At 40.4% G+C, this 26,547-nt stretch overlaps 2 protein-coding genes across 2 annotated transcripts; one reads left to right on the top strand and one right to left on the bottom strand.

Annotated features, from left to right (window-relative positions):
* Positions 1–3,612: 3,612 nt before the first annotated feature.
* gnsa (glucosamine (N-acetyl)-6-sulfatase a) lies at positions 3,613–17,995 on the bottom strand. Its single transcript, XM_038307969.1, has 14 exons — positions 17,665–17,995; positions 15,917–15,976; positions 15,120–15,326; positions 13,038–13,103; positions 12,867–12,965; positions 12,606–12,773; positions 11,636–11,718; positions 11,446–11,564; positions 11,262–11,365; positions 8,120–8,221; positions 6,417–6,527; positions 6,217–6,327; positions 5,655–5,815; positions 3,613–4,564 (listed from the first exon to the last, which is right to left on the bottom strand). The coding sequence occupies exons 1-14, from the start codon at positions 17,821–17,823 to the stop codon at positions 4,513–4,515; spliced, it is 1,602 nt and encodes a 533-aa protein (XP_038163897.1). The 5' UTR covers positions 17,824–17,995; the 3' UTR covers positions 3,613–4,512.
* A 2,676-nt stretch (positions 17,996–20,671) lies between these two features.
* dennd6b (DENN/MADD domain containing 6B) lies at positions 20,672–26,547 on the top strand. The gene is made up of 20 exons (XM_038307968.1): positions 20,672–20,902; positions 21,186–21,224; positions 21,382–21,424; positions 22,221–22,324; positions 22,394–22,474; positions 22,552–22,657; positions 22,741–22,820; positions 22,929–22,991; positions 23,062–23,117; positions 23,196–23,318; positions 23,397–23,492; positions 23,573–23,667; positions 25,193–25,258; positions 25,333–25,397; positions 25,481–25,570; positions 25,644–25,697; positions 25,765–25,874; positions 26,049–26,151; positions 26,234–26,308; positions 26,384–26,547. The coding sequence occupies exons 1-20, from the start codon at positions 20,762–20,764 to the stop codon at positions 26,504–26,506; spliced, it is 1,713 nt and encodes a 570-aa protein (XP_038163896.1). The 5' UTR covers positions 20,672–20,761; the 3' UTR covers positions 26,507–26,547.

Here is a 26,547-nt window from a genome sequence, read left to right as displayed (position 1 = left end):
AATGCATCTGGAGATCTGGGAGGCTTCTTGCTGTCTGCTGACATTCAAATAATGGAGGTCTATGGTGACCGAGACAGAAAGGTCCATAGAAGTCCACAAAAAACGTGTCAATATTCCTCCATACTGCTCGTCCAATGTATTCCAAGTGTCCTGAGTGGGTAGCATCCAGAATTTACTCGAAACGAAGTCATTTAGAATGTTTTTAGAGCATAAACAGTAGTGTATAGGATTTCCTGAAAGCGCGCACATGCGCGCTCACAACGCTACGGAAGCCGGCAGACCGGGTAGCCAGGGGTGGACTGGGACAAAAAATCGACCCTGGCATTTTGTACTAGACTGGCCCACCACATTTTCTTTGGTGTACTGAATGTGTATACCAACTGTGCAATAACTTGAGGCCAGGTTCATGGAAATTAGTGAGAGTGGACACTTAAAATACTTCCAAAAACTTAATTTATTAACACTGTAAAATGTAAACTCCACCAAAGCACAGCAACAATTCTAAGATCAGGGAGAGAGGGAGGGATGAAGAGAGAGAGAGAGTCAACCACACAAATTACGCTACTCTTCTCATGCTCTTCTGTGCGCTGGTGCACATGCCTCCAATCAGGCATCCCAGTAATAAATGAGCTTGTGTCAGTAGTCTTTCTAAATGCAATACATGAAAAACAAAATAAAGCATGACGTTTCTCACAATATGTGAGCCACCTCCTGTTGGTTGCATTTTTAGTGGTGAATACCTTTTGCACAAATGTATTTTTTGTGCTCTGTTGTGGGTGGTGATTCAAAAAGTTTTGTAAAAGACAAGGATCAGGACGGGCAAAGTAATCTATTTCCTCCTGCTCTCTGCTCTCATCTCTCTCGCCATGTCTCTCCTCAGCCGCACTGACATCATGTTCACTGCTCGGTTCGCCGTCGCCTCCACTACAACCAGACATCCCAAGTTCAAAAAACTGATTTCAGGGAGACGCTTAATGAAGATAAATTGTGCCTTCATCAGTAGTGGATTAGAGATATACAGTGAAGTTCACAAAAGAGCCAATTCAGTTTGGTTTAGGTAGATATTTCATAATGCAGAAAATAACAATCTTATTGTACAATTTATTTATGATGCTTTATAATAATAAATATGTGCCATAAAATATTTGCTTGTGTGCTTGCATTAATGATCTGTGCCCATGTTTTTATAAAATAAATAATTGCCCAAAATTTGTTTTGCTCACGTGCTCTGTGCGCTCGCATTTTATTTGGTGCCCTATTGTGCCCCTGTATAGTACTGGGTCAGCTGACGCCCGTGGCCGCACCGTGCCCCATTCATGCAGTCCATCATTCTTCACTCTCACTAGACATGGAGACACTTTAGTATATTCTGCTGTAAAATCAGGTGACTGTAAAAAAGTAAACTGACACTTATTGGCTTATTTTTCTGACTGATCCAATCAGGTCTCTGATCAACCAGTCGCCTGGAACGCTGGTTGATCAGAGCATCGCTTTGGACAGAAACGCTGCACAGGTTTCAGCAGCAATCACAGTAGTTCTAATCTGAACATGATGCATGAATCATTGTACTGCCGCTCGCTCTCACTGGCATTAAAAAACACCACCTCCCAGAGTCTAAAATCCGGGATAATTTATCCGACTCGCGGTCATCCATGAACAACTATCGATATCAGGGAGACTCCTGGAACTTCCAGGAGACTTGGGATGTCTGTAACCACCACCACCACCATCATATTTAACATCAGGTGCTTCAAACCAGGATCCTGTAAACCTATTTACTGATGAAGCATCGCTGCTAGAAATACCTTTAGATCCAATACTTAGTCTTTTAAATACTCTAAATCAAATGTTGTCCTAAAAGGAGTCAGATCAACAAATCTTCATAGAGGATTGTATTTGTGAAAAGTGTTTCTCTAAAAACCCAAAACTTGCCAATTAACTGTTAATTTAGCTAAATTGCTGCTTTTTGGATAATGTGAAGTGTAGAGCTTTGCCTCAAATAAACATTTTTAGTTTAAATAAATAAATAAAAGCCCAAATTTGACTATTAGGAGAGAACATAAACATCTTTAGCTAAAAGATTGGATGCTGTTATGGTTTAAATGAATTTCACGTCTCTTAAAGGGACTTTATGATCTGCAGCTGTAAATAACTTGGAAGGAAATGAAAACAATTTTTTTACTGTGAGGGTTTCTTTATTCGAACAAAAACTAGAGAAAAATACAGAAATCTCTTGACATGTAAAAGTGCCATTTTTTACTCGGCTTGAAAAAAAAAAAAACATTTAACATGTTCACAACAGTCTGGAAAAAACATCAGTAGCAGCTGGTCAAGCTTTTCTGGATATAATAGAGGGTTTCATCTTTTCCCCTTTTTACAACAGGAATTTTAATAGACGCATTTTTGAAGGACTTTAACATTTAAAAAGAAAAATTAACATCACGCTCATAACACTCTTGCCCCATCCTTCTTAAAATATTAAAACTCGACAGCATAGTCACTGACTTTAAGATCACCTCATTTAGAACAAGTCCAGATTAGTTGGTGGAGCTAATCTTGTCTACAAGGCTGCTAGTCTCAAAATGTCCCTCTGCTGTTTCGACAACATATGATATAAAGAATATCAACGTGATCAAAGATCCTCCTTAGGTCCATTTCAAGAAGCAGGTTTAACAAACTGATTCAAATCCATAACTCAAATTGATCTGGCCTAAGGTTGAGTTTTCGGTCCTCTCAGACTTGAACACGTGCATAACAGGTATGAAAATCAGTGGAGCCCCGTGTTTAAAAGACAGAGAACCGACTGCGAAGGAGAGGAAGATGGAGAGAAGATTGCTGCTCAAGTTAATGTGTAGGTTTATATAAAGGGGCTTTAGCAGGTCGTTTTTACACTTATTAAAAGAACTCTCCTGTCTGTTGTTTCATTTGTAGATCACTAAAATAAGATTCTGCAGAATCAAAATCAGATCCCTAGATTGAACTACAATATATTTCCTAGGGCTGCAACATTTAAAACAACGATTATTTTGCATATCTCTTAATCTGTCAATTGTTTCTTCAATTAATAATTGGATAGCAAAAGATTTCTTAAAGAAGATTTTTTTTTTACAAAATTAAATCAGGTGAAACTAATTTCTTTTCACTTGAGTTCCGGAGAGAGCATATTAACAAATGTTATATATATATTTTCTATTACAGTTTTGCTATAATTACTGCTCTAAATGGGTCTCTGTCAGAGAAAGGCAGATTTTAGAGTCCCTTCACTCCAGTTAATGGCATCCAATCTTTCGAGGATCAGGAGGATCAGAAGGTTATTATCACTGAACAAATCCTAACCTCAAGTAAGTTCCTTTTCCCCAGCAGAATTAATTAATCGATTTATGTCTAATCTGAAAATAATTTCAGTCGTTCTTCATGTACTTTAAAAATAAAGAAAAATGAAATGCTTTGCATATCGCTTATATTAAACAAACCATAAACAAATAAATCTAATATATTTTCAACTGAGTTTTAGAATCCTCTCCCTATAAATATTTAATTCTCTGTGAAAAACTGTCGATCAAGCTTTAATAAGATCCTCGTCCAATGGACATACAAGGTTTTTTTTTTTTCTTAATGTGTTTAGACCTAGTGAAGGTTTTTTTTTTTAAGCACAAAACTACGACAAAAATCTTACTAAATCAGGAGAAAAAACATCGTGATTGACCATACTCCGTGTTTACTGAGGAAAACCTGCTACCGGCCAGGTTAGCTCCGGGGAGGATGTTACTACGGCGACTGAAACAGAGGCTGAGTAAATTCTCTTTGTGAAGCAGAAAACTCAGTTTTCCCATTTTTCTGCTTTAGAAAACATAGTTTTTTAGTAAACCTGCTTCGTGAAACGAACCCCTGAAAAGGAACTGATGTTTTTTTCTTGTTTTGTTCCTAAAGGTTTAGAGAAGTTACTCTTTAGCAGTTCTTCACATGACTTCATTTAGTAAATCATAAATTTAGAGTCAGTTTAAACACTTCACAAACTAAGTATTAAATAATCTGAATTCAGTAAAGGTCCACTTTGGTTTGATCCTTTTCAAACTGTAAACTTCAGCCAAATTAATTGGATTAACATCAAATAAATACCCCAAAGGAATTATCTAATGTAATCCAGGTACTGCTTATATAGAAGCTTTAACCTCCTTAACAAACCAACAATAAAGTTGCACAAAAAGGTTTTAATTCAGTGAATCTCAGTCTAATTATTCCTATAGTAAACATTTAAATGCAGTCAGAGTAACACTTATCTTTCAACCCAAACGATTTGTTGGGGAACAAACAGTTCAGCAAAGAGGAACAGACGTGCAAAGCTGCGCCGACAACGAGACATTTGTATTCAGTCTTCCAAACCAGAGGCCTAAAGGTGAGTCTGGCTCCCGGAGACTTCAGCCCACCTGATCCTTTTCTTTCCAGCTCTAACAGACGGCAGCTCAGGAGGGTCCAAAGGAAAAGGCCTTCTTTGATGCTCATCCACTCCCCTCAGAGTCTGGAGCTGTGGCTTGAGAAAAGCTGCCGGGGGTTAAACTCAAACCTAACAGGAGAAAAATAAACACATAAATGATGTCAGAATTTTGAATATGGATGTTTTTTTTATTGTAACTTGTTTGGTAATGATTTCTGTACCTGATAATGGTTTAAAGGGAAGATCTGTACTGAAAATCTCAGCCTGTGTCTGTTGTACAGTTTCAACTTGATGTCTAAGGTCTGTTTCATTAACTGTCATTGCTGCACGCCAACCAATACAGAAGATTAATACCAAAAACTAAACCATGTAAGATGAGGAAAGCTGACCTACAGATATAAAAGTCATTGACGGATATTATGGATCAAATTTATCATTCTGCGATGTTAAATGGTAAACAAGTTGTATTTTATCCCTCTTACTGACGCTTTTTGATGTAAAATTTGTCACATTAAGTGCATTAACACATAATGCATATTGCTTGGATAATAAAACAATTTAATGTTTTATATCAAAAAGAAGATATTATGCTTAAAGAGTAGAATATAACATAATAAATGTCGTTTTAACCAATTAATGAGGTCTGTGGTTAATTAATTCCCTTTCACATATATTTATGTAGGTATATAGTAAACAATAAATACTTATTCCCATAACGAGGTTTATTCGTAAGACGTTACTGTTTAACCAAAGTAATTAGTTTTAACTATAACTACTTTCCATTATGGTAAAAAACAGGGACAGATCAGAACAGGGCTGATTACCGAGCAATAAGGGCTGCTGATGTCTCGTTCTCTCTTTGCAGAGTGAATAAATTTAATATATTATTTAAGATATAAAAATACTATGTGTGAATTTATCTCATTATTTGAGGTCAAACTATGCTATGACTCGTTTAAGCCTAATTGCCGAGGCTATACTTTAAAATGAGTAGTTTTAGCCCATTTTTGACCTCATACTATGAACTAATTACTGAGGTCACACAATGCTATGTGTTATTTTAGCTCTTTTTTTGTGGTCATAGTATTCTATGACTTGTTTTAGCTCATTGTTGAGGTCATACTCTTCTATGCGACATTTCAGACATTTCATTTCAACTTTTGAGGTCAGTAAATTGGAGTCAGTTTGTGTGAAAAACGTTTTAACACTTTGAACACACCTTGGATGGTAAACCCCGGGTGTTCGACACGTCTGCCCGGAGCAGGACTGCAGCATCATCAGCCGATGGTTCATTTTTTCCAGCACTTCCTGCTCGATGGTCTTTGCGATGTTTTTTAGCTGGTAGGGGTCTGCTGTCACATTGTAAACCTCCACAAACACCTGGAGGACAGACAAATGTTCAGTGTTACAGATCCAGCCACCAGGTGTCACCAAAGTCTGAGGGGTTGCAGCTACGCTCAAAAAGGTTGTCAAACATCACTGCCCTCATGCTTACAGTGTGTTTATTAAGGTAGCACAGTAGTGAGGCTAAACTGATTGCAGCTGAGCTATTCTGAGAGAGCTACCCCTACTTACAGGTCATATTCTATCATTTGTTTAATTTGTAAAAAGATATGCAAGCTAACTGCTCAGAAATGGAATGCAGACAACACCAGCTCAGAAGAAGGAGAACAGTCTGTGTGTTTAGCTAAAAAAGGGATTTTAGATAAAAGGGAAATCAGAACCTGTCAAAGTCAAATGTAAAGTGCGTTATAAATAAAATTCATTGTTATTATTATTACCTCGTTGTCATCGAACTCGCAGTACTGCAGGTTAGCAGTGGGGGCAACAGTGCGCACACAAGCATAAGTGTTGTTGAATGAGTCCTCGCACACACAGTCTGGAAAACATTCCTGCAGAAAGAATAAATAAATAAATTAAACTTAAGCTCCATATGTTAGTTTAACAGACAGAAGGTGAATTTGATCCCAGCTTTGCATACAGACACTCCGGGTCCCAACAACGGGCAGGCTGGATCCGAAACGTTCCTTCCTTCTCCCTCATACTCCACCAGGATGTCTGTTCTCCAGCTGCTGGCGTTCACCTTCCCTTGCTGGCCAAATAACAAACACATTTAAAACACGTTTTATAGCCACTAAGTTTTCTTTCAACTCACTAAAAAAACCTGAGGATTATAATATTTCTCTCAACGAGTCAGGGTCTGAACATGATATGCTAGCTTAAATCGATTCACATACCCTGCTAAGATCTAATTACATGTATCTTGAAGTCACTCCTAGATGCAGGACATTTCAGGCTGGGAATCAGAACAGTTTTTTTGACAGATTTGGAAGAAGTTGCTTTAGATCAGGTGGTTTTAAGCATCGCCTCAAAAAAGATTAAAATAGGGGGGGGGAAAAGAGTTGGGATGCACCAAAATGAACATTTTTGTCCGAAACCGAAGACAAAAAATAAGGGAACCAATGCTGAAAATCAAAAGAAGCATGGCATTTCTGGCTATGGTGTGTACCAACCCCGACTAAAACCAAGGAGACACTAGGAAACTTTCCTGGCTTTTCAAACAGACTGAGTTTGCATGTTTGGTGTCAGATTCCTTCTCTGTGTTGCACAGTTCTCTTAATCAGAATGGTGATGGGTACATTTAGATTCTATTGCACACTTGCAACGTTTGAATTCACACCACTTGACTCAAAACTTGTCTGTTTACTCTACTCCAACCATTTTTTAGTCCTTTGCACGCTGGGCAATGTTTCTGCATGATGGCTGTGCTGCTTGGCTTACAATCCACCCCCCCACCCCTTGCTGGCTGTGCTGTTTGTCGTGACATCGTAGGTTTTATATTAGTTAAATGTCTATCAGCAGAAATGTGCACTTTTCCATCATTTTCGGCCTCATACCTACTTAGAAACATGTTTGTCTTCAAGTTTGAACCGTTTGCTGCTTTCATTAAGTCGCAACACCAGGATGAGCTCCAGAGTGCAATGGATTAGGGAAAACCTAAACATTTTAAATTTAAAAATGTTAACCCTATTTAGGTTTTAAAAATTGTTGTTTATTCAGAAAGCAGCTCAAGTTAATAACTAAAAGACCAAATTTAAACCATTTATAAACAAATTAAAATTCATAATAGGATTCCAATTATTGTTTAATAGTTTTTAATAAATAAAATGTGACATTTAAACTAATAGAATTTAGTAAAAAGGTACAAATATTATATTTTATGCTGACAAATAAATCATGGTGATAAATAGCAATGAAAATTACTGAAAAAATTAATTCCTAATATCAACAAAGAAAAGAAAAATGTTTTGCACATAAATTAGAAATCTGATTTTTACACAAACTGTATATAAAAATAAGCTATTTTTACTTAATTAACAGACTCAACGGGATTTCCTGAATAACTTTTTATTTGCTAAATCCCAGAAATAAATGCAAAAGATGCAGAAGAAACAAAACATTTGAATAAAGAAATTCAGATTCTTTCCAATCACAAGAAAAGGTGCCAACTTCTAAAAATGTTTACAGCTATTGATGAAATCTGTTTAATAAGGATTTTAACAAAAACAAATAATCTTATGCATTCTTACGGTGAATAGGGGAAATATATAGTTTCAACATTAATTAGAATAAAATAAATAGAATTTCTCATAAAGAAATGAAAAAAACACCAGGTTGTCTCACCATTACTGGCAGGAAGGACATGCCGTCCATTTGAGTCCTGTTGACATTGTAGCCGGCGATGTCCAGGATGGTCGGACCGAGGTCAACGTTTGCCACTGGCATCTGAGAACAGATCGTTAAAAATACATAATTATAATTTCATTGTGCAGGAAATCAGAAGATTAATTCAGCAAAGAAAAGAAGCTGATCCTAAACGCCAGAATGAAAACAGGAAAAACAAAACACATTACTGAAAAGAGGCAAGTATAGAAAATAAAACATATGCAGATAATAAAATATAACTCCTGTTTGCACGACAAAACACTTCAGACACATTTACAGTTAGGTAGTTAGAATCAGAAAAACCTATAGGAGAATCTGGGCCTTCAGTGTCACAATGATACATGTGGCGACTGATTGAGCAGCGATGATACTGAGAGACGGACGTGAAGCGAGTAAAAAGATAATTCTGTTTTCTGGAGACATTAAGGGACGTATGAGCTGCAGAACTGAGCAGCTGACTGAGCATCGTACTTCTAGTAAACCAGATTTATAAGCTTTGCCGTTTGTTCTAACTCTGGCTGTCATTCAGGAGGCCATGAGCATTTTATAGATCTTTAGCTGTTAAATTCATTATCTGTTATATATCTATATTTACTCACTTTTATCAATGTTACTGATCACTGTGGTTGGAAAATTTAGATTTCTGTTGTTTCATTTATTTAGTTATGATATCTGTCCAGTAGGGCCGGGTAAAAAAATCAATTCCTTAACATTTTTGCAAAATCGATGTGTAGGGAATGAGATCGATTCATTTTATAGTGACCTGCGTGACGTTCACATTCAAATGAGCAGGAAAGATGCACTAAAGATGAGTTCAAGCCAGACAGCTGCAAATATGGCCAACAGGTCGACTAAAGATGTTAACAAATGGAGGCTGAGCAGCAATCACCCTGAAGTTGATGCAGAAAATGCTGCAAATACGGTTTGTTCAGTGAAGATACTGCAGCTCACACATGTCTGCTGTGTCACGTCTGCTCGCTCGACGGAGGATTCACTTTTTCACTTTGCACAAACAAGTTTGCACTTATGAGACAGTTTTGTTCACGTCTCATGTTTAAACTGTCTGATTTACAATTTTGCACTTTGTGTTTAATGTGACAGAAAAAAATAAAATACATGAGCATTTTGAAATGCAGTTGAACCACTTTCATTATAGTAAAAACAGATCGAATCGGAATTAATCGATTTAGAACCGATTGAATCAAAATCGAATCGATTCCGGACTTTGGCGGAAACACCCAGCCCTCCTATCCAGTGAAAAATGTTTTTACTCAGTCTGTTTCACCTGCAAGGCCACAAAGTGTCCGAGTGAGAAGTATTTTGCAAACAAGGAATACCTATTCCATAACGAGCCAAGTTGTTTTCAAGAATTGCTACTGTTAAACCAAAGTGTGGGTGATTTCTTTAGACTCTGACACAACCTTCACTGCTGTTTCCTTATTATAAGTAAAGGAGACAAACTGTGTAGATCAGATCAGGGCTGATTACCGAGCAAAAAGAGCTGAACGACGAACTGTTCTCTCTTTGCAAAGATATAGAAATAAAGTGCCGACTGAGTGAAATCCATCAATCTCTGTTTATTTAACTGGGGCGAATACTTTTTCCCACTGCATCATTTTGCCACATGCCGTCCCAGCCCCCACCCACCCATCTCATATCCCCCCCTTACCTTTCAGTCTTCTGTCTAAAAAACAAGCCACTAGAAAAAGGTAGAAAATACAACAGGAAGGGATGAGATGGATTATTGGATGTTTTATAATTGCAAACAAAATGGACAGGAAAAAAAGAGCAATCTGCTTTTTTTCCTCTAGGTTTTCCATATGGGGACAGATAAATACCTGCCAGAAAAAAAACATCCCCACATTATGATGGTACCACCATCGTTCCTCAAAGTAGAAACAGACATTCCCCCCCCCCCGAGGTATCATCACGTCAAAGAAAGTCATTTATTCTTATCTGACAATCTTAGAACCCTGTGAAAAGAATAAACAGGCAGCTTTTTTTCTTCTGGCAGCCAAACAATCAAGGCGCGATCAGCTGTTATCAATAATAATAGTTTACTTTGAACAGTAGCAGGTGTTCTGTGGAGAACTATTAGGTTAAATGTAGAGTTAAGGCTGGTTAATACTGGGAAACCAGGTCGTCTGCTTGTGTCGCATTGAACGCAAATATGCCCCGCCCCTGGCGCAGATACCTCTGTAAAATTGTAGGTGATTGTAGACAGTGCTGCAGACAGGGGGCCTCTGATTGGCCAAATCTGCATCCGCTCTACTCTATGCACATTTCCTGTTTGGTATTCTACCGACGTGTTTTGTTTGTCTGACCGCCATTGTGGAAAACGACTGGTGAAGATGGAGCAGCTAGCAGAGCGAGGTGCGCCAGAACGCTGGGACCCTCCGTTGTCGGACAGACTTGCCCCCACTTCCTCACCGCCTCGGCCGTATCTAGACCCACAGCTAGTTCCTGATTGGCCCTCTGGCGTTGTGGCGTGGAATAACAGTGCAGACAACGCTTCAAAATTGAGCATAAATCAAAAATATCTGCGAAAAGCTCTCTGCGAAACACTGCTGCGGGATGATAACCAGGCCTTTATGTGACCAACAATGAAGTGATCATCTGTCCGATCGGTCAGTTAACTGATATCACTATAAAGTCCGCTACATAGTCCCTGCTCTATATAGTGATTTAGGGGTTATAGGATTTAGGGGTTAGGGGAGAGGTTCGGACACACTAAGCTTGTATGAGCGTGCACAAGGAGAAATGGGCTCGTGCACGCTCTTGCACGAGCCCATCTGGGACAAGCTATCTGCGACAAACTGCTGGGGGAGGATAACCAGGCCTTTAGGCTGCAACAAACACACATATGACCTCCAGAAGCAGAGATGAAACAGATTAAAGCAAAAATCTTTGCTTGCAATTGGCTTCATTATTTTTTTTTAAACTTCATTTTAAATGAAAAAGTCGCTACTAAATTCATTTCAACTACAAACTGAACATTTGCTCTTATTATTTGTCCAATAAATAAAGATAAACTATGAACTTGACAGATAGAATTTCTCCAAACTTAAAAACAGAGGTGAGACGGTGGGAACATGGGTACCTGGCTGGTCTGGTTGGGTTTGATGCTCGGTCCTCTGACCATGAGAGGAACTCTGATGTCGAACTCATAGAGCTGCCGTTTGTCCAGCGGCAGAGAGAACTGACCTGATTCAGAGCCAAACAGGTTAATCTATGTCACCAGGAGAAGAAAAGTGGAAACGATCATGTCTAAGGTACCGACCCACCTGTGTGGTAGCCATTATCGGATGTAAAGAAGATGTAGGTGTTCTCTAGTTCACCTCTCTCCTCCAGCTTCTTCACGATTTTCTCCACCAGGTCGTCCACTGACAGGAGAGTTCTCCATCTGGAGCAACATTTGATCATTGAACAGAGCGACAAAGATGGATATAAAAGACCAAAAATGAAACTACAAACCGTTTCCTGAAGGCATCATCCAGGAACTGAACAGAGGAGTTGGTCATGGGGGTTTTAGCCTGTCGGATCAACCAGTGTTTGTCCTGAACAGAGAAAATTAGGTCAACATCCATCCATCCATCCATCATCTTCCTCTTATCCAGGGTTGGATCGTGGGGGTAGCAGCTTCAGTAGGGAGGCCCAGACGTCCCCCTCCCAGCCACTTGGTCCAGCTCCTCCGGGGGAATCCAAAGGCGTTCCCAGGCCAGCAGAGAATCATAGTCCCTCCACTGTCCTGGGTCTCCCCCTGGGCCTCCTCCCGGTGGGACGTGCCTGGAACACCTCACCAGGGAGGCGTCCAGGAGGCATCCTAACCAGATGCCTGAGCCCCCTCAACTGGCTCCTCTCGACGTGGAGGAGCAGCGGCTCTACTCTGAGTCCCTCCTGGATGACTGAGCTCCTCCCCCTCTCTCTAAGAAACTGTTCATAAGTTCATATTTTGTGACTCCCCACCAAAATAAAAAACCCTATTTATTTATTTATTCATCGTCATGATTTAACCTAAATTAGAAATATAAATCTAAACTTAAGTATTAATTAACCAATCAACAGGGAATCTAACAACATTTCCAATAAAATATTGTTCAGTCATGATTAAAATGTATGTTTTTAAATACATTTAAAATTTTCAACTTCTAAAGCACTTTTAAAACGTCGGCTGCAGATCAGTTTACAGTCTAAGACATCATGACCGACTTTCTTGTAGCAATAGAAACAGTCTGTGTGGCAGAGATGAAAAAAAAAAAGTTTGTTCTACAATTAAATTAAAGATAGCTTACTTAATTGGATGCATGCATTTCAGGTCACACTGAAATCTTTTTTCATTTTTAACTGTGTTATTTCCACTATTTAATGTGTCACATTTGGCTTTCCATACCTACTTTCTACGGTATATGAAAACGTTTGGTTTCAGCTGAGCATTAAAAGTCACCTTCCCATGGACATCAAAGCTGGGGTCTCTGGGGGCCTTGGTGTCGTTGAAGCGGTTCTGGTACTGAGGAGCTGCGGTCCAGGGGGAGTGGGGGGCTGGCGTGGACACCATCATGAAGAACGGCTGGTAGCTGGATCTATACTGGAGGAAGTCTAAAGATCTGTTGGCCTTGGAGAGAAAGAAACTTCAGAAACTGGTAAATTAATCACATTGTTAAACTGGAAACATTATTTAAAGGGTGCTGCTGATGAGGCGTCTCACCAGCACATCTGTCAGGTAGTCTCTGCTGTAGTCTGCTCCATGCTTCTGAGCCTTCCCATTCACAGACAGAGTGTAGTTATAATATTTAGAGTTCTTCTCCTGCAAAAAAAACAGATCCCTTTAAATATATTTGGATGACCTCTTCCTCTGAGGCTGAACTCCCAGTCTTACCAGTGCCACCCAGTAGCTCCAGCCTGGAGGAACATGCTCCACTCCACCAGCACCAGAGTGTCCATACTGGAAGACATAAAGCAAACAGACGTGTTTGGGTTCTTCCAGGTCGTTAAAAAAAGGAAAAGACATTGAAGGAATGTAGATTAAATCAGATTGAAATGATCAATGAACCAATATCAGTGACTTGTGACTGAAATGGTGCCCAGTTTGAAAGAGCTTCTGTGTCGCTGAATGTGTGGATTGACTTACGAACCAATTAAGGATAATTTGCCTAAATAGCACATGTGGACAGAATGAAATATTTACAGTCTTTACCTCTTTTATATAATGAATCAATCCATATAAATGATTATGGTTTAAATAGTGAAGAAGTTCAAAATTGGAAATATGGAATGTCCCAGAATAACTAGATATTAACTGAAAACACCTCTGAAGGTTTCCTGAGTCTCCGATTGGTCTCCCAGTCTGGGTCAGGAGGCCGAACAATCCTAATAAACATTATTGCCCTCTGGACCGACGTCTAGAAGATCACTAAAGGTCACAGAAAGCTGGATCCAAGGAAAATAAAACATTTAGTGGAAGGAAAAAGTGTGGAAGGAGAGGTGATTTACTCATATGAATGTCATTTGCTATTCAGGTTTCACTTTCTGAAAAATGTAGAAAAACATACTTTTTTTTTTTTTTTTTTTTACAATATTACAATTTTTAAAAAATTGTTTAGGATTAATAATCAGCTCTACTATTGAGTCTTTTTGATATCATCTTTAAATATTTACAACATTGCAGCCAGACACAACACCTAAAAACAGAGACAGTCTGTCAGAGTATTGTTCATAATACTGATATTAAATATATAGTTCCACATTTTATTTTAATGTTTCCCTAAAACAGCTTAAGGGTTCTGCCAGTATCTTTGCTGTTCGTAGAACTGAACTCTTCTGGACCAAATGTCTGATATATTTGGGGGTCACTGCCCCAGGGGTGCCTCTATGACCACGGGTATCACCCAACCTTCCCAGTTTCCTCCAGCTCTTCTCTGAGCTCCTGGTATTTCTATAGTTTCTCATGTTCTTTTTTTCACTTTTACCTAACATATTATATCCACCACTTCGGCTATGTTTTGGTGGTACATCCCCTGTAGGATGTATGGATCAGTGAGTCCATGTCTCACTACAGCTTGATGTCATCCATGTAGAGCAGGTGACTGATGGTGGCCCTGTTCCTGAGTCGGTACCCGTAGCCAGTCTTGTTGATTATTTGGCTGAGGGGGTTCAGACCTATACAGAACAGCAGTGGGACTGTTGATGTTGTGTATGGAGGAAAGATCCTGATGCTCATTGTTAGGTAAAGTGGAGTATCTATGATACTGAGGGCCTCTTTTTTGCCAGATGTCAGAACCTTGTATGAGTTAAAAACATCTTGAAATGCTTAAAAGACCTTTTTATACTTGAAATCTCATCAAATGTTTGAAGAGAGGACTTAATCTTCTACTATCACAAACATAAACGAGGAATTTTCTAAACTCTACTGGAGCTTCAAAAGCCGTCAGTTTTGGTCAGGAGACACAAAATTAGTTTCTCTGCAACAAACGCTCCAAGTTGAGTAAAACAAAGACTTGAATGTAGAAACGTTCCTCATGTTTAATGTTATGTATGGAGGAGGATGTGTAGTGATGTGGGGATGTTGGTCTTTCAACCATTGAATGTGCTCAAATTATATAAGCTTAAATCTTTATACAGTTTAAAGATTTCTGATGCTGCCAGACATGGGCAATGTGGAGTCAACAAGTCATCTCCATGTCATGTATTTAATCTACCCAGCCAATTAACCAGGTGAGTCCAATCTGCACAGGTTAATTCACGGTGCAGATTGGACTCACCTGCTTCAGTGGCTGGGTGACATGGAGATGACTTGTTGACTCCACATTGCCCATGTCTGGATGCTGCAATAAAGGATTTTTACATTTCTCTAATAGCGGTGCTGAATGATGGCAGAACACCTTTGAAAACCACAAAACCCAAACTTTTTACCATTTTCACGAACACCGTTTAAACCAGTCAGTCATTTAGACCTGGTTACCTGGTTGAGGTACTTCCCTGCGAAGAAGGTCTGGTAGCCTCCATGGGTATTCAGCAGAGCAGGGAAGGTGTGGGGCTCCTGGCTCTTCTGCCACGCCGTGCTGCTGCAGTTCCCCTCCAGCGTGTTGTTGATGACGTGGTGGTTGTGGGGATATTTCCCAGTCAGGATGCTGGCCCGACTCGGGCAGCAGAGCGGACTGGCGACAAACTGAGAAACAGGAGGAACGTTTTTTAATCATAATAAAAAAAGATTCTAAGAGTAACTTTGCTGGTTTATTTTCAAATTTTTCATATTTTCATTTTTTAAATAGTATGTTTTTTATTCAATTTTTCAGATTGAGTTTTACAAATTCAGTTCTTTTCAATGATCATATTCCATCACTTCTGGCTTTCCTCTGGAGAGAGGAGCAACAACGCGTTTCTATTGGTCTGCTGAACGTTAGCAACAACCTTTATTTTTGGTCAAGACTGAAAGTTTGTACTGGGCTAGAGGGGAAGAGAATGTAATCTGCAACACAATTTGGAAAGAATGAAATTCACAAAATTTAATCTGAAAAACAATTTAGAAAAGGAAAATTAAAAATATAAAATATTTAAAGTTGTAGGGAAGCAGCTGTTCCAACCATTGCATTTTCAAATTCATTCCTAAATCGCTTTTTTTTTTTCTAAATTCAGTTTACAAAATTTGTTTTTTTCCAAAGCTCGGTTTTCAAAACATGTTGTTTATGGCAAAAATAAAGTAACAAAATGGACAGAAGGAGAAGTAGAGCTGCACACTTCAACACTTAGTCAACTCACTGCGTTTGTGAAGGATATCCCCGCCTCACCAATTAGTTTTTTGGTCTTGCTCAGTGGATTCTAAAAAGACAAAAAAAATCTTACATTTTTCTAAGAGAGGGAAAATAATTTTACAAAGAAATAAAGAATTTTGTAAACACATTCGAAAAAAACAGGAAGCAGAGAACTTTGATCAAAAACATAAACCCTTTAAGATAAATGAAGGGACAGATATTAGCCCCATGTAGCAACAATGAACTGAACAGTTTAAAATAACAGAGCAGATGTCGGCCCCTCTTAATTAAATTACCTTCAAAAATACAGATCTGGGAACCAGAGAGGAACCACAGGATGGGGAACCACAAATAATGATAAAGTTAAACTTGATTTAGTAAACATTTGGATTAGCAATCCAGTGGAAATGCTTTGTAAGAACCTAACTGGACCGTCTTCTTTTATATAAGAACGAACCGCATCATGGTTTTAGTTAAAGAAAACTGATCAGTGTTGATCTGAGAAGTTTCCGCTATTTCTTTATACATTAAAGTCTATAGTTGGGAATAAATGTTAACCTTTTAATCTTTTAATTTAAAGTCCAGTCCTTGAGAGCTACCATCCTACTTTCAGACGTCCAACATACCTGAAAGCAATAATGGTTCCTCATCAGGCCACTGCAGACCTGCATGTTACGCACGAAAAAACTATAGAACTTTAACACAGCAAAAACAGACTCCGTCCTTTCAACTGTAATATGCTGAAGATTCTCAGCCATCCAGGTCATAGTCGTTCCAAAACCAGGTTAAAAACAATCCACTGGACTTTGTTTCCAACATTGAAGATGTTTCTCTTCCATCCAGGAAGCTTTTTCAATTCAAAATGTCAGAAAATAGTGTTGAGTTTTATACAGCAGCCCAACAAAGCCTGGTTTTAGTTTAGAAAACATGCTAATTGGAACAGACGAAGGGGCCCCTTTGGAATGGGGGTCATTTGGCTTCTTTTGTTAGCCTGCGATGCCCCATACCTGTCCAGGTCTCTGAAAGGGGGTCGTTAGAGGGAATTGCTGGGTGGCTGAATAGGCGATATTGAATTGAAAAAGCTTCCTGGATGGGAATAACAATAATTCAATATTTAGCATAAATCAAAAATGTCTGCATTATACCTGCGACACACTGCTGTGGGAGGATAACCAGCCCTTTAGAGGGGGAAAAATGGTAGGCGTGGCCAATGGTTGGATAAGGGTGGCCACGGCCACCCCTGGCCCCCCATCTATCTCCGCCCCTGCAGTGGATTGTTTTTTTTTTGTTTTGTTTTTTTTTTTTACTTTTTGGGGAATTTCAACTGTAATTGCTTGGAAAACGGAATCGCTGTGAAATAAATCAGTTGATTAAGCCTTTTTGACTTCCTGCAGTTAAGGCTGAAATAAGTTTTCAGTTATGTGTAGAAAATTATAATTTGGCACTAATAATTTCTATATTAAAACGTGTGTATAATTTGGAGAAACATTAAACAGAATGAAGTTCTTTGTAATTCTTTGAAATTACATCAAACACATTAAGGACTGATATTTTGTTCTAAAAGTCATTATTTTTCTCCTAAATGTTGAATTTCCCCTCATCACAGACACTGCCCTCTGCTCCCTAATTAGACCCTAAATGATGACTTAAAGCAGGAATGTGAGCTTCATTATGATCAGTTCAGATCAGGCATAAATCGGTTGATATTAATGTTAAACATCAAATATCGCTTGATATTAACGGGAAAGCACCGACCAAGCCGCCCATAGCGATGTCCAGGTCATCGGTGAGGATTAAAACGATGTTTGGTCTCCGGTTGGATTCTCCAAACAAGCCGCTGCTTTGCTCGCTCCGCAGAGTGACGCAGATGAACAAACTCAACAAGCTCCTAAAAAAACAGCCGTTTGACGCCATTTTCCGAAATGAGCCGGAAAATGCCGAAGCTGGTCGCCTGAAGGGAAAGAGTCGCGACTGAGAAAAGAAGGAAAATGTGTCCAGAGGATAAAACTAACAGTTCACATCCCTCCTGCTCCACTGACATGAAACCCTTCCCCGTTTACCGGTCACGTGACAGGTGCTACCGCCCAGCGACGGAAGTCCCAATCAGCTGACCGCGGTCCGCCATATTGGGAGTGGCATTGGTTTTTTTTTTTTTTTAAGTAGGAATCACCACTTTTCTTTTTTACTTAAAACAAAAAACAGAAGACAACATATAATATAAACTTAACTATTGCAAGGCAACAGAGAGAAATGTTTAAATTATATATATATATATATATATATATATATATATATATATATATATATATATATATATATATATATATATATATATATATATATATATATATATATATATATATATATTATGTACCTATAGGAACCTATTATGTACCTATAAGAAACATAGATACATTAAAATAAATTACAGGTACATAATATATATATATATATTATATATTATATATATATATATATATATATATATATATATATATATATATATATATATATATATATATATATATTATGTACCTGTAATTTATTTTAATGTATCTGTTTCTTATGTAACTTTGCTGCGTCTTGGCCAGGACTCCCTTGAAAAAGAGGTTTTTCATCTCAATGGGATTATCCCCCTGATTAAATAAAGGTTTTAAAAAAAAATTTATAGAATAGACATACATAATTTGTAGAAGACTGTGTACGTTTAATATGTGCTAATTCCAGATTTGTCATCAATTAAATCTTCCTCGGTCAGAAGGAATATGTAAACTCCATCGGTGCAGCTCAGAAGGTTTATTAAAGGAATAGAAGCAGGTAGATTGGAGATGATGGTACAGATGATGATAAGGTTTATATTTAGTTTCTTAGGTATGTGGATGTGTGGTTATCTGAAACAGAATAAACAATAAAAATACATGTTTATAGCCAGGCAGGCAAAACTGGTACATAAAGATGCAGGATGAAAATTGCCTGTAGTACCATGGAAATCCACTGGAGGGCGCCATAACACCACAAATGCGTTATTGGTTAATTGCAATAAACATACCGTACAACAGACAAAACCGTCGGAAAATGAGAATGTATCTGGTAAAGTCTAACAAAGAACTAGAGTTATTATAAGTAAACTCTTGCACTGTTTGATTTTAGACGATTAAAACTTCTGAACTTTGGCAATTCCAAATTCTTTACATCCTCTTGGCCCATTTACAAAATAATCCTTACACCACCACCATCAAGGGAATTTATAAAACTGAAATCGGCTTCAGACAGAATCACTGGTCTGTTGTTACGGGATATTAGAAAGGTGCCTAATAGACGTATCACCTTCTAGCAGAATATCACTTCACTAAAGAGTCATAATATCTGGAAAAGTATTTCTTTCACTTTAATACTTAGAGTTTATTTACCATGTCATGTATCAAACCAACCCAGTAATAATGTATGTGTGTGTGTGTGTATGTGTGTGTGTGACAATATGAGCTGGAACCCAGATAAATATAACAACTAATCCCAACATCTGCTTGTTTTATCTCTACTTAAAAATCTGGTTTACATTATGAATGGCTGTATTCTAAACTGATTAAAACTGATCTGAAGTACGACAAATAATTGTTTTTAAAAATCTGATTTCTTCTATCCATTCAACTAATTTTAATGTTAATGTTTTCGCTGTGTATACTGAAAGCCCATTTGTAATTAATGTTCCTTGTTTAATCTGAATTTCCGGTACAGTAGGTGCTATTAGTTCTGCAGAGACATTTTTTGTTGCATACGTGTAAAATCTGAGTATGATTATATTTCTTGTTTATATGTACATCTATGCTGTAGTTGAAATGAAAATATATCTTTTCTCGTTTTTCTTTAACATATACTTCTGCCTCTGGTTAAAGTCAGGGTGTTATTGCTGGTAGGATTAATTATCAGGCTGGTTATTGCAATACTTTTGACTTTTGATTAATTATCCATCCAAACTTTTTGTCTCTTTTTTCTCCTTTTCCAACATGGTTTCTATTGATGGATATTTTTAGGCCTACTTTCTTATTTTATTATTCCTTAACCCTTTATAGGGCAGGTTAGCGTTTTTGATCACTTGCATACCGCAGGATCTATATCCAGCCATGCAGCAAAGATTCTGTTACATGGCTGTACACCTTTTTTGGTATTTGATCAATCAGATGAGCCCTTCAATGATATATTACCTTCTGGAAATTAAGTTGTAACAAAAAAAAAGTTAAAAAGTCAAGAAAAAAAGGTAAAAAGCCTAGTTAACGGCTATATTTAGATTTATAAACTAAAAATATAAGGGCCAGTATCAGCATTAATGCCTCTAAGGTTATGTTGGACCAAAAAAAAAAGATGTTTTTTTTACTGAAATGTTTTTCATGAATTTCTTATAGAAGCACTTTTGTTATTTTTCTTGATATATTTGGGTAAGTTGGCATTTTTTCTTATTACATTGACATTAATTTTTTGCCATCAAAATGTCCGTATTTTTAATGTAAGGTAGGTAAGGTAATAAGGTCTTGTCCTGGTTTCCAATTACACTATTGGCTTGAAATTTGATTTTCAAGGTATTTCACTGAGGGCCCTATGAAGGGTTATTGTTGTAGACACTGAATTTGGGTTTTCTATAATCAGAATTACAATAAATAAAAGCTCGAATGATCCCATTATGTGTATGGAGTTTTACTTCCTGAAATTAGCGACTAATAATTTGCACTTTTCACCATTTGAGATGTGTTATTATTGTCGCAGGGAGTGTGGTCGCTTGGACCCGCCCCTCCAGCTGTGGTGCCTGGTCCCTGCTGCTTATTATAGGGGAGCAGAATTTGGCACAACACCTGCAGTGATGGACCCACTGGACGGGTTCGGTTCTCCGGGAAGGGAAGCCGCTGCGGCGGACAGCAGGTCCGCCTGGAGCCGCTTCTCCTCCTGGCTGGAGTGCGTGTGTGTGGTTACCTTCGATCTGGAGCTGGGACAAGCCATCGAGGTGGGCTAGCTTAGCATCGCTAACACCAATCTAAAGTCAGAAAATTTATCATTTTTACATTTTAGCGTTTTTTTAGAGAAAATAGCTGCTGTGAGACAATAAATGTTTAAATTATCTAATGTGTAACTTCTATTCCTTAATTCGGCATATGTAATAGTTCAAATATAATTTCTTTTTGGAGTTAGTTTGTCATTTTATTTTATTTTTTTCTCAAATTTGAGTTCAAAAGGCAAGGGGTTGGTAAATTAGATTTATTTTTTTAAGATGTTTTCTCTGCTTTCAGCTTGTTTATCCTCAGGATGTGAAACTTACAGAGAAAGAGGTAATTATATATACATATATATAAAAAAATAATATATGTATATATATATATATATATATATATATAGTCTTTTGTGAATCAGAGTTATACCCAGTTATTTGTTATTTTAACGTCACTGACTGATTGTGCTGGTTTCATTTTTTTTATTTTTTGTTAGAAAACCAGCATCTGTTACCTGTCCTTCCCAGACTCCTACTCAGGTAAGTTCAGGGCAAGTAAATTAACATGACTTCCCCAAACAGATACAGAGCTATAGAGAGGGATGGCAACTCCCTGGGAAAAAAAAAAAGAAGGGACCCCTCATGTGCGTCCCAGCTGACCTGATTGCCCTCACCCCTCCTGGCCTGGTGATTATTTTTTAGCCCCCCTTTGTGTGTGAAATGATTTTTTAAAACTATTTGACTCAAATCTGCACTGAATTGGATGCATATTTGTGAGCGACATGAACACATGGAAAACAAATTATTATTCTGCAATTCACTGTAATACAAAATTAAATTTGCTTAATAAAATTAGCATCTTAAACATAAACCTGTCCTGCTTAATTTCAAATTATAAAAATGAGTATAAAACTAATTAAATAGTGCCAATTTTAGATGCAACGGCAAACATGCAGACATATTTGTGCCTTAAAAACAATGACGGTAGGCTACTGTTGTAAAACAGAAAAAAAAATCATTAGCTCAATGCCACATATTGTGGCGATAGCCTAGTTTTTCCTCTTGTATTGTAGGAGTTGGTTTTCTTTCAGTGCTGCAGAGCAAAACTCTGAGCAAGACGGTTCATAATTGAGGCTGACAATGAGCTCAGCTTTAGTTAATTCAGTGGATCATTTGTTCTGCACATCGGTCCATTTGTTCTTCATTAAGGAGAAAAACCGGTGGAAGTTGGGCTGCTGAGGGCAAAGGACAGCAAGGTGGCAACCCTACCTGCAGTCGTATGCAAAGATGAAAGATCAGAGGCCATATGATGTCAGCTGTGTTTTTTTTTTCCCAGGATGCTTAGGGGACACTCAGTTCACCTTCAGGTTACGGCAATCAGTTGGCCGCCAAGGGTTCAAAGATGACGTCTACAACAGAGACGCCCCCGTTACGCTGCAGGTGAGAGTCCTGAGCCAGACGCCTGCAGTCCGCTGGTAAACTGGTAATAAAACGGTTCTGTCTCCTCAGAGGGAAACGGCACATTTCTTCGGATATGTCTACTTCCGCCAGGTGAAGGATGTCTCCATTAAGAGAGGGTATTTCCAGAAGGTAACTCACCTGTTCTCCGCCATAACTCACCTTTGATTTGATGTGGTTACAGATTGTCGTCTGTCTTTGCCTTTCAGTCCTTAGTGTTGGTGTCTAGGCTGCCGTTCACGCACCTTTTCCACTCCATGCTGCAGATTATTGCACCAGAGTTCTTTGAAAAGCTGGAACCGTTCCTGGAAGCAGGTGATGCAGCTAAGATCGGTAAAGTTAGACTTTCAGGTTCTCAGGAGGTCAAACCCCAGTTTTTTCTTTTTATTTATCTTCAGTGTGCAATGAGATTGACCAGTGGCCCCCTCCCTCACCTGGACAGACTCCCAACCTGCCCATCGTGGGCACGGTCTTACAGGTAGGTCAGTGGGGGAAGGGTTTGGTGTGCAGGTGAGCAGAACGAGGGGGTGGCTAACAAAATGGAGGCGATCTACCCTTCAGAAAAAGATATTTGTTTGTGTTTTAGATAAGAATTCCTTCAAAAAGTGACAAACCAGGAGGAAGTCCGGTCAGGCAGATGACTAAGGAGGTCAGAGTTCGTTTCTCTCTTTGATCCCTCCCCCCAGCTTCTGTTAGTCATATAGAGCTTTTCCTTTTAGAACCTCCTGCCAGCTCCAACGCTGCTGCCAACCCTCCACGAACTGGACCTCTTTAGGTTAGTGCTGCTTCCCTGTGGAGAAACGAGTCGTTCTCAGCAGTAAGGGCTGCTCATCCTCCCCTGTATCCTTCTCAGGTGTTTCCAGTTGGTTCTGATTCACCTGCAGATGCTGTGGGAGCTGGCGCTGCTGGGGGAGCCACTGGTCATCATGGCACCGTCTCCGACGGTCTGCTCCGAGACCGTACTGGCTCTGATCAGGTAGTTCAGCCTGGAGGATAATCGCTGAGCCGGTTTATATCGTCATGGTAACAGATTTATTTTTTATTATACGTCCAGCGCTATAAGCCCTCTGAAGTTCTGCTGTGACTTTCGACCGTATTTCACCATCCATGACTGCGAGTTCAGAGAGTACACCACCAGGACACAGGCTCCGTAAGTCTAAACAATCAAACGCCCAGAAACTGATTCGGATCGTCTGTATCTACAGTATCCTTTGTCTCTTTCCTCTTCAGTCCAAACGTGGTTCTGGGGGTCACCAACCCGTTCTTCATCAAGGCTTTTCAGAACTGGCCTCACATCGTCCGGTTGGGCGAAATTAAGATGGCAGGTAGGCTATGCTCCTCTGTGACGTCCAGCTGGATCTGTTTCTCATTTACCCCATTTACACTACCCTTGAAAAACCGTGCCAAGACCGGTCCGAGCTCGGTAACTGAGATAACTTATCGTGTGTAAATGGAAAGCAAACTGAACTGAACCGAGCTAGCCGCAACCGGGCCGAGCTAGCCGCAACCGGGCCGAGCTAGCCGCAACCGGGCTGAGCTAGACGCAACCGGGCCGAGCTAGACGCAACCGGCCGAGCTAGCCGCAACCGGACCGAGCTAGCCGCAACCGGGCCGAGCTAGCCGCAACCGGGCTGAGCTAGACGCAACCGGGCTGAGCTAGCCGCAACCGGGCCGAGCTAGCCGCAACCGGGCCGAGCTAGCCGTAACCGGGCCGAGCTAGCCGCAACCGGGCCGAGCTAGACGCAACCGGGCCGAGCTAGACGCAACCGGGCCGAGCTAGACGCAACCGGACCGAGCTAGCCGCAACCGACCCGAGCTAGCCGCAACCGACCCGAGCTAGCCGCAACCGGGCCGAGCTAGCCGCAACCGGGCCGAGCTAGACGCAACCGGCCGAGCTAGCCGCAACCGGACCGAGCTAGCCGCAACCGGGCCGAGCTAGCCGCAACCGGGCCGAGCTAGACGCAACCGGGCCGAGCTAGACGCAACCGGGCCGAGCTAGACGCAACCGACCCGAGCTAGCCGCAACCGACCCGAGCTAGCCGCAACCGGGCCGAGCTAGCCGCAACCGGGCCGAGCTAGACGCAACCGGCCGAGCTAGCCGCAACCGGACCGAGCTAGCCGCAACCGGACCGAGCTAGACACAACCGGACCGAGCTAGACACAACCGGACCGAGCTAGCCACAACCGGACCGAGCTAGCCACAACCGGACCGAGCTAGCCACAACCGGACCGAGCTAGACACAACCGGACCGAGCTAACTGCAGACCAGTTCCAGAGGTGGGCTCGGCTCGGTTCTCTGATAACAAGAGCGCATGAGCAGAACGCGTCATCTCCGTCTGGCTGCACATCGCGATTCACGCTCCATTCCAGTAGGTGGCGGTAATGCCCCTACAGAAACAGAAGAACAACTTCTTCAATTATAAACAACAATTGAAATCTTCTCCACACAACATTTTAAACAATAACACCAAAGTACAGCAATAATAATTAAGCATAACTTTCTGAATGTGACGGGCGCCGCCATTTTGATTTGCTTGATTCCCTCCTTCTTCGTCTTCCCCTTCTTGTGTTTTATGGCGGTTGGCAAACACCTTTTGGTGCATAACCGCCACCAACTGCTTGATTTCCTCCTTTAATACTGGCAGTAATACCGCAGATCGTCACTAGGAGGCGAGGAGTGGAGGAACTGAGATAGCGTGATGTGTAAACGGTCGTCAGAACCGAGCTGGGCCTGGTTAACTGATCCGAGCTTGGAACGGTCTCGGCGTGGACCGGTAGTATAAATGGAGTAATAGCTTCAACCTGTCCTGTTTTCGCTGTTGTTAAATTTGCATATCTGCTCGTGTTCAGGCGACCTTCCCAAGCAGGTGAAGGTCAAGAAGCTGTCCAAACTAAAAACCCTCGACACCAAACCAGGTAAGGTGACCTAGCTGGTCCTTCTGCAGCGGCTGCTAATACCTCCAGCTTGCTCTACCTGTTTGCGTCTGCAGGGATCTACACGGCGTATACACCGTTTCTACACAAAGACAAAATTCTTATTAAGAGGCTGCTGAAGGTGAGCATCGTCCACTTTGACCTGAGGGCGGATTAAGAACCAACAGCTCAGTGTTGGTTTTTTATTTTTATCCATGTCTGCAGGGAATCCAGAGGAAGAGACCATCAGAGGCTCAGAGCGCCATCCTGAGGAGACACCTGCTGGAACTCACACAGAGCTTCATCATTCCTCTGGTAAGGAAAAGGACACAGAGGAGAGGAATCCTGCTGGGAAAACTGTAAATAATCCCAGAGTTTTGTGCGACAGGAGCGTTACATGGTGAGCCTGATGCCTCTGCAGAGATCCGTCACGCCCTGGAAGGTGGGTTCCTTCTCAGCTCACATCTCTAACGGTCAAACGATCGACTTGACTCGGCTGTTTTGTTCAGACTCCTCCGCAGGTCCGTCCCTTCAGTCAGGAGGAGTTCCTTTCCACGCTGGATCACACCGGCCCTCAGCTCACCTCCATGCTGCGCGGTGACTGGATGGGCCTGTACAGGTGAGTCACACTGGAACCAAGCTGTAGGTGGGCAGGTGGGTGGTTCAGTTGTTGGTCCATGTGTGGAGCATTCCTGACATGATGCCGCTCCACAAAAAATTCAGTTAGTTGCTCAATTTAAAGTGGAAGAATAAGTAAGGAAATCGCATGATTTTGTTTTGTTTTTTCTGGCAGGAAGTTTTTTAGGTCCCCCAACTTTGACGGTTGGTACCGTCAACGCCACAGAGAGATGACGCAGAAGCTAGAGAGCCTCCACCTGGAGACCATCTGTGAAGCAGTGAGTGGCTTTCCTCCCCTTGGCTATCCGAGTCCTTCTGATATGTTTCCATCCTGTAACCGCCACGCCGTGTCTTGAGCAGGACCTGCTGGGTTGGACCAAAGACAAGTCCGAGGTGGAGATCGTGGACTTGATCCTGAAGCTCAGAGAAAAACTGGTGAGGGAATCGGATCTGGAGTTTTGAATTGGGTGTATCTGCCTGTAAACGTGGTTTCCACGCCCGTTTCTCCAGGTCAGAGCTCGCCGGCAGCATCTACAAGTTAAAGATGGAGTTTTAGACAAACTGGAGGCTTTCTTAAGCTCCATAGTGGAGTCACTGCCTGAAGACCTGCAGTCCGTCCTGAACGCACGCTGAGACCATCAAACACCGACCCGTTAATAAAACTTTCTACTACA

Source organism: Cyprinodon tularosa, unplaced genomic scaffold (genome assembly GCF_016077235.1).
Source record: "Cyprinodon tularosa strain WSP-4 unplaced genomic scaffold, ASM1607723v1 ctg625, whole genome shotgun sequence".
In the NCBI taxonomy this organism is placed as follows: Eukaryota; Metazoa; Chordata; class Actinopteri; order Cyprinodontiformes; family Cyprinodontidae; genus Cyprinodon; species Cyprinodon tularosa.
This window is presented reverse-complemented; position numbering and strand designations above follow the sequence as displayed.

Excerpts from the sequence above, each read along its gene's own strand:
- gnsa (XM_038307969.1), bottom strand. The coding sequence starts at position 17,823 with ATGGCGTCAAACGGCTGTTTTTTTAGGAGCTTGTTGAGTTTGTTCATC. Across the intron at positions 11,565-11,635 it reads GATGATGCCTTCAGGAAACG|ATGGAGAACTCTCCTGTCAG; the intron begins GTTTGTAGTTTC and ends ATGTTGCTCCAG. Across the intron at positions 5,816-6,216 it reads GCGAGTTCGATGACAACGAG|GTGTTTGTGGAGGTTTACAA; the intron begins GTAATAATAATA and ends TCTGTCCTCCAG.
- dennd6b (XM_038307968.1), top strand. The coding sequence starts at position 20,762 with ATGGACCCACTGGACGGGTTCGGTTCTCCGGGAAGGGAAGCCGCTGCG. Across the intron at positions 22,475-22,551 it reads AGAGAGGGTATTTCCAGAAG|TCCTTAGTGTTGGTGTCTAG; the intron begins GTAACTCACCTG and ends TTTGCCTTTCAG. Across the intron at positions 23,493-23,572 it reads ACCACCAGGACACAGGCTCC|TCCAAACGTGGTTCTGGGGG; the intron begins GTAAGTCTAAAC and ends TTTCCTCTTCAG.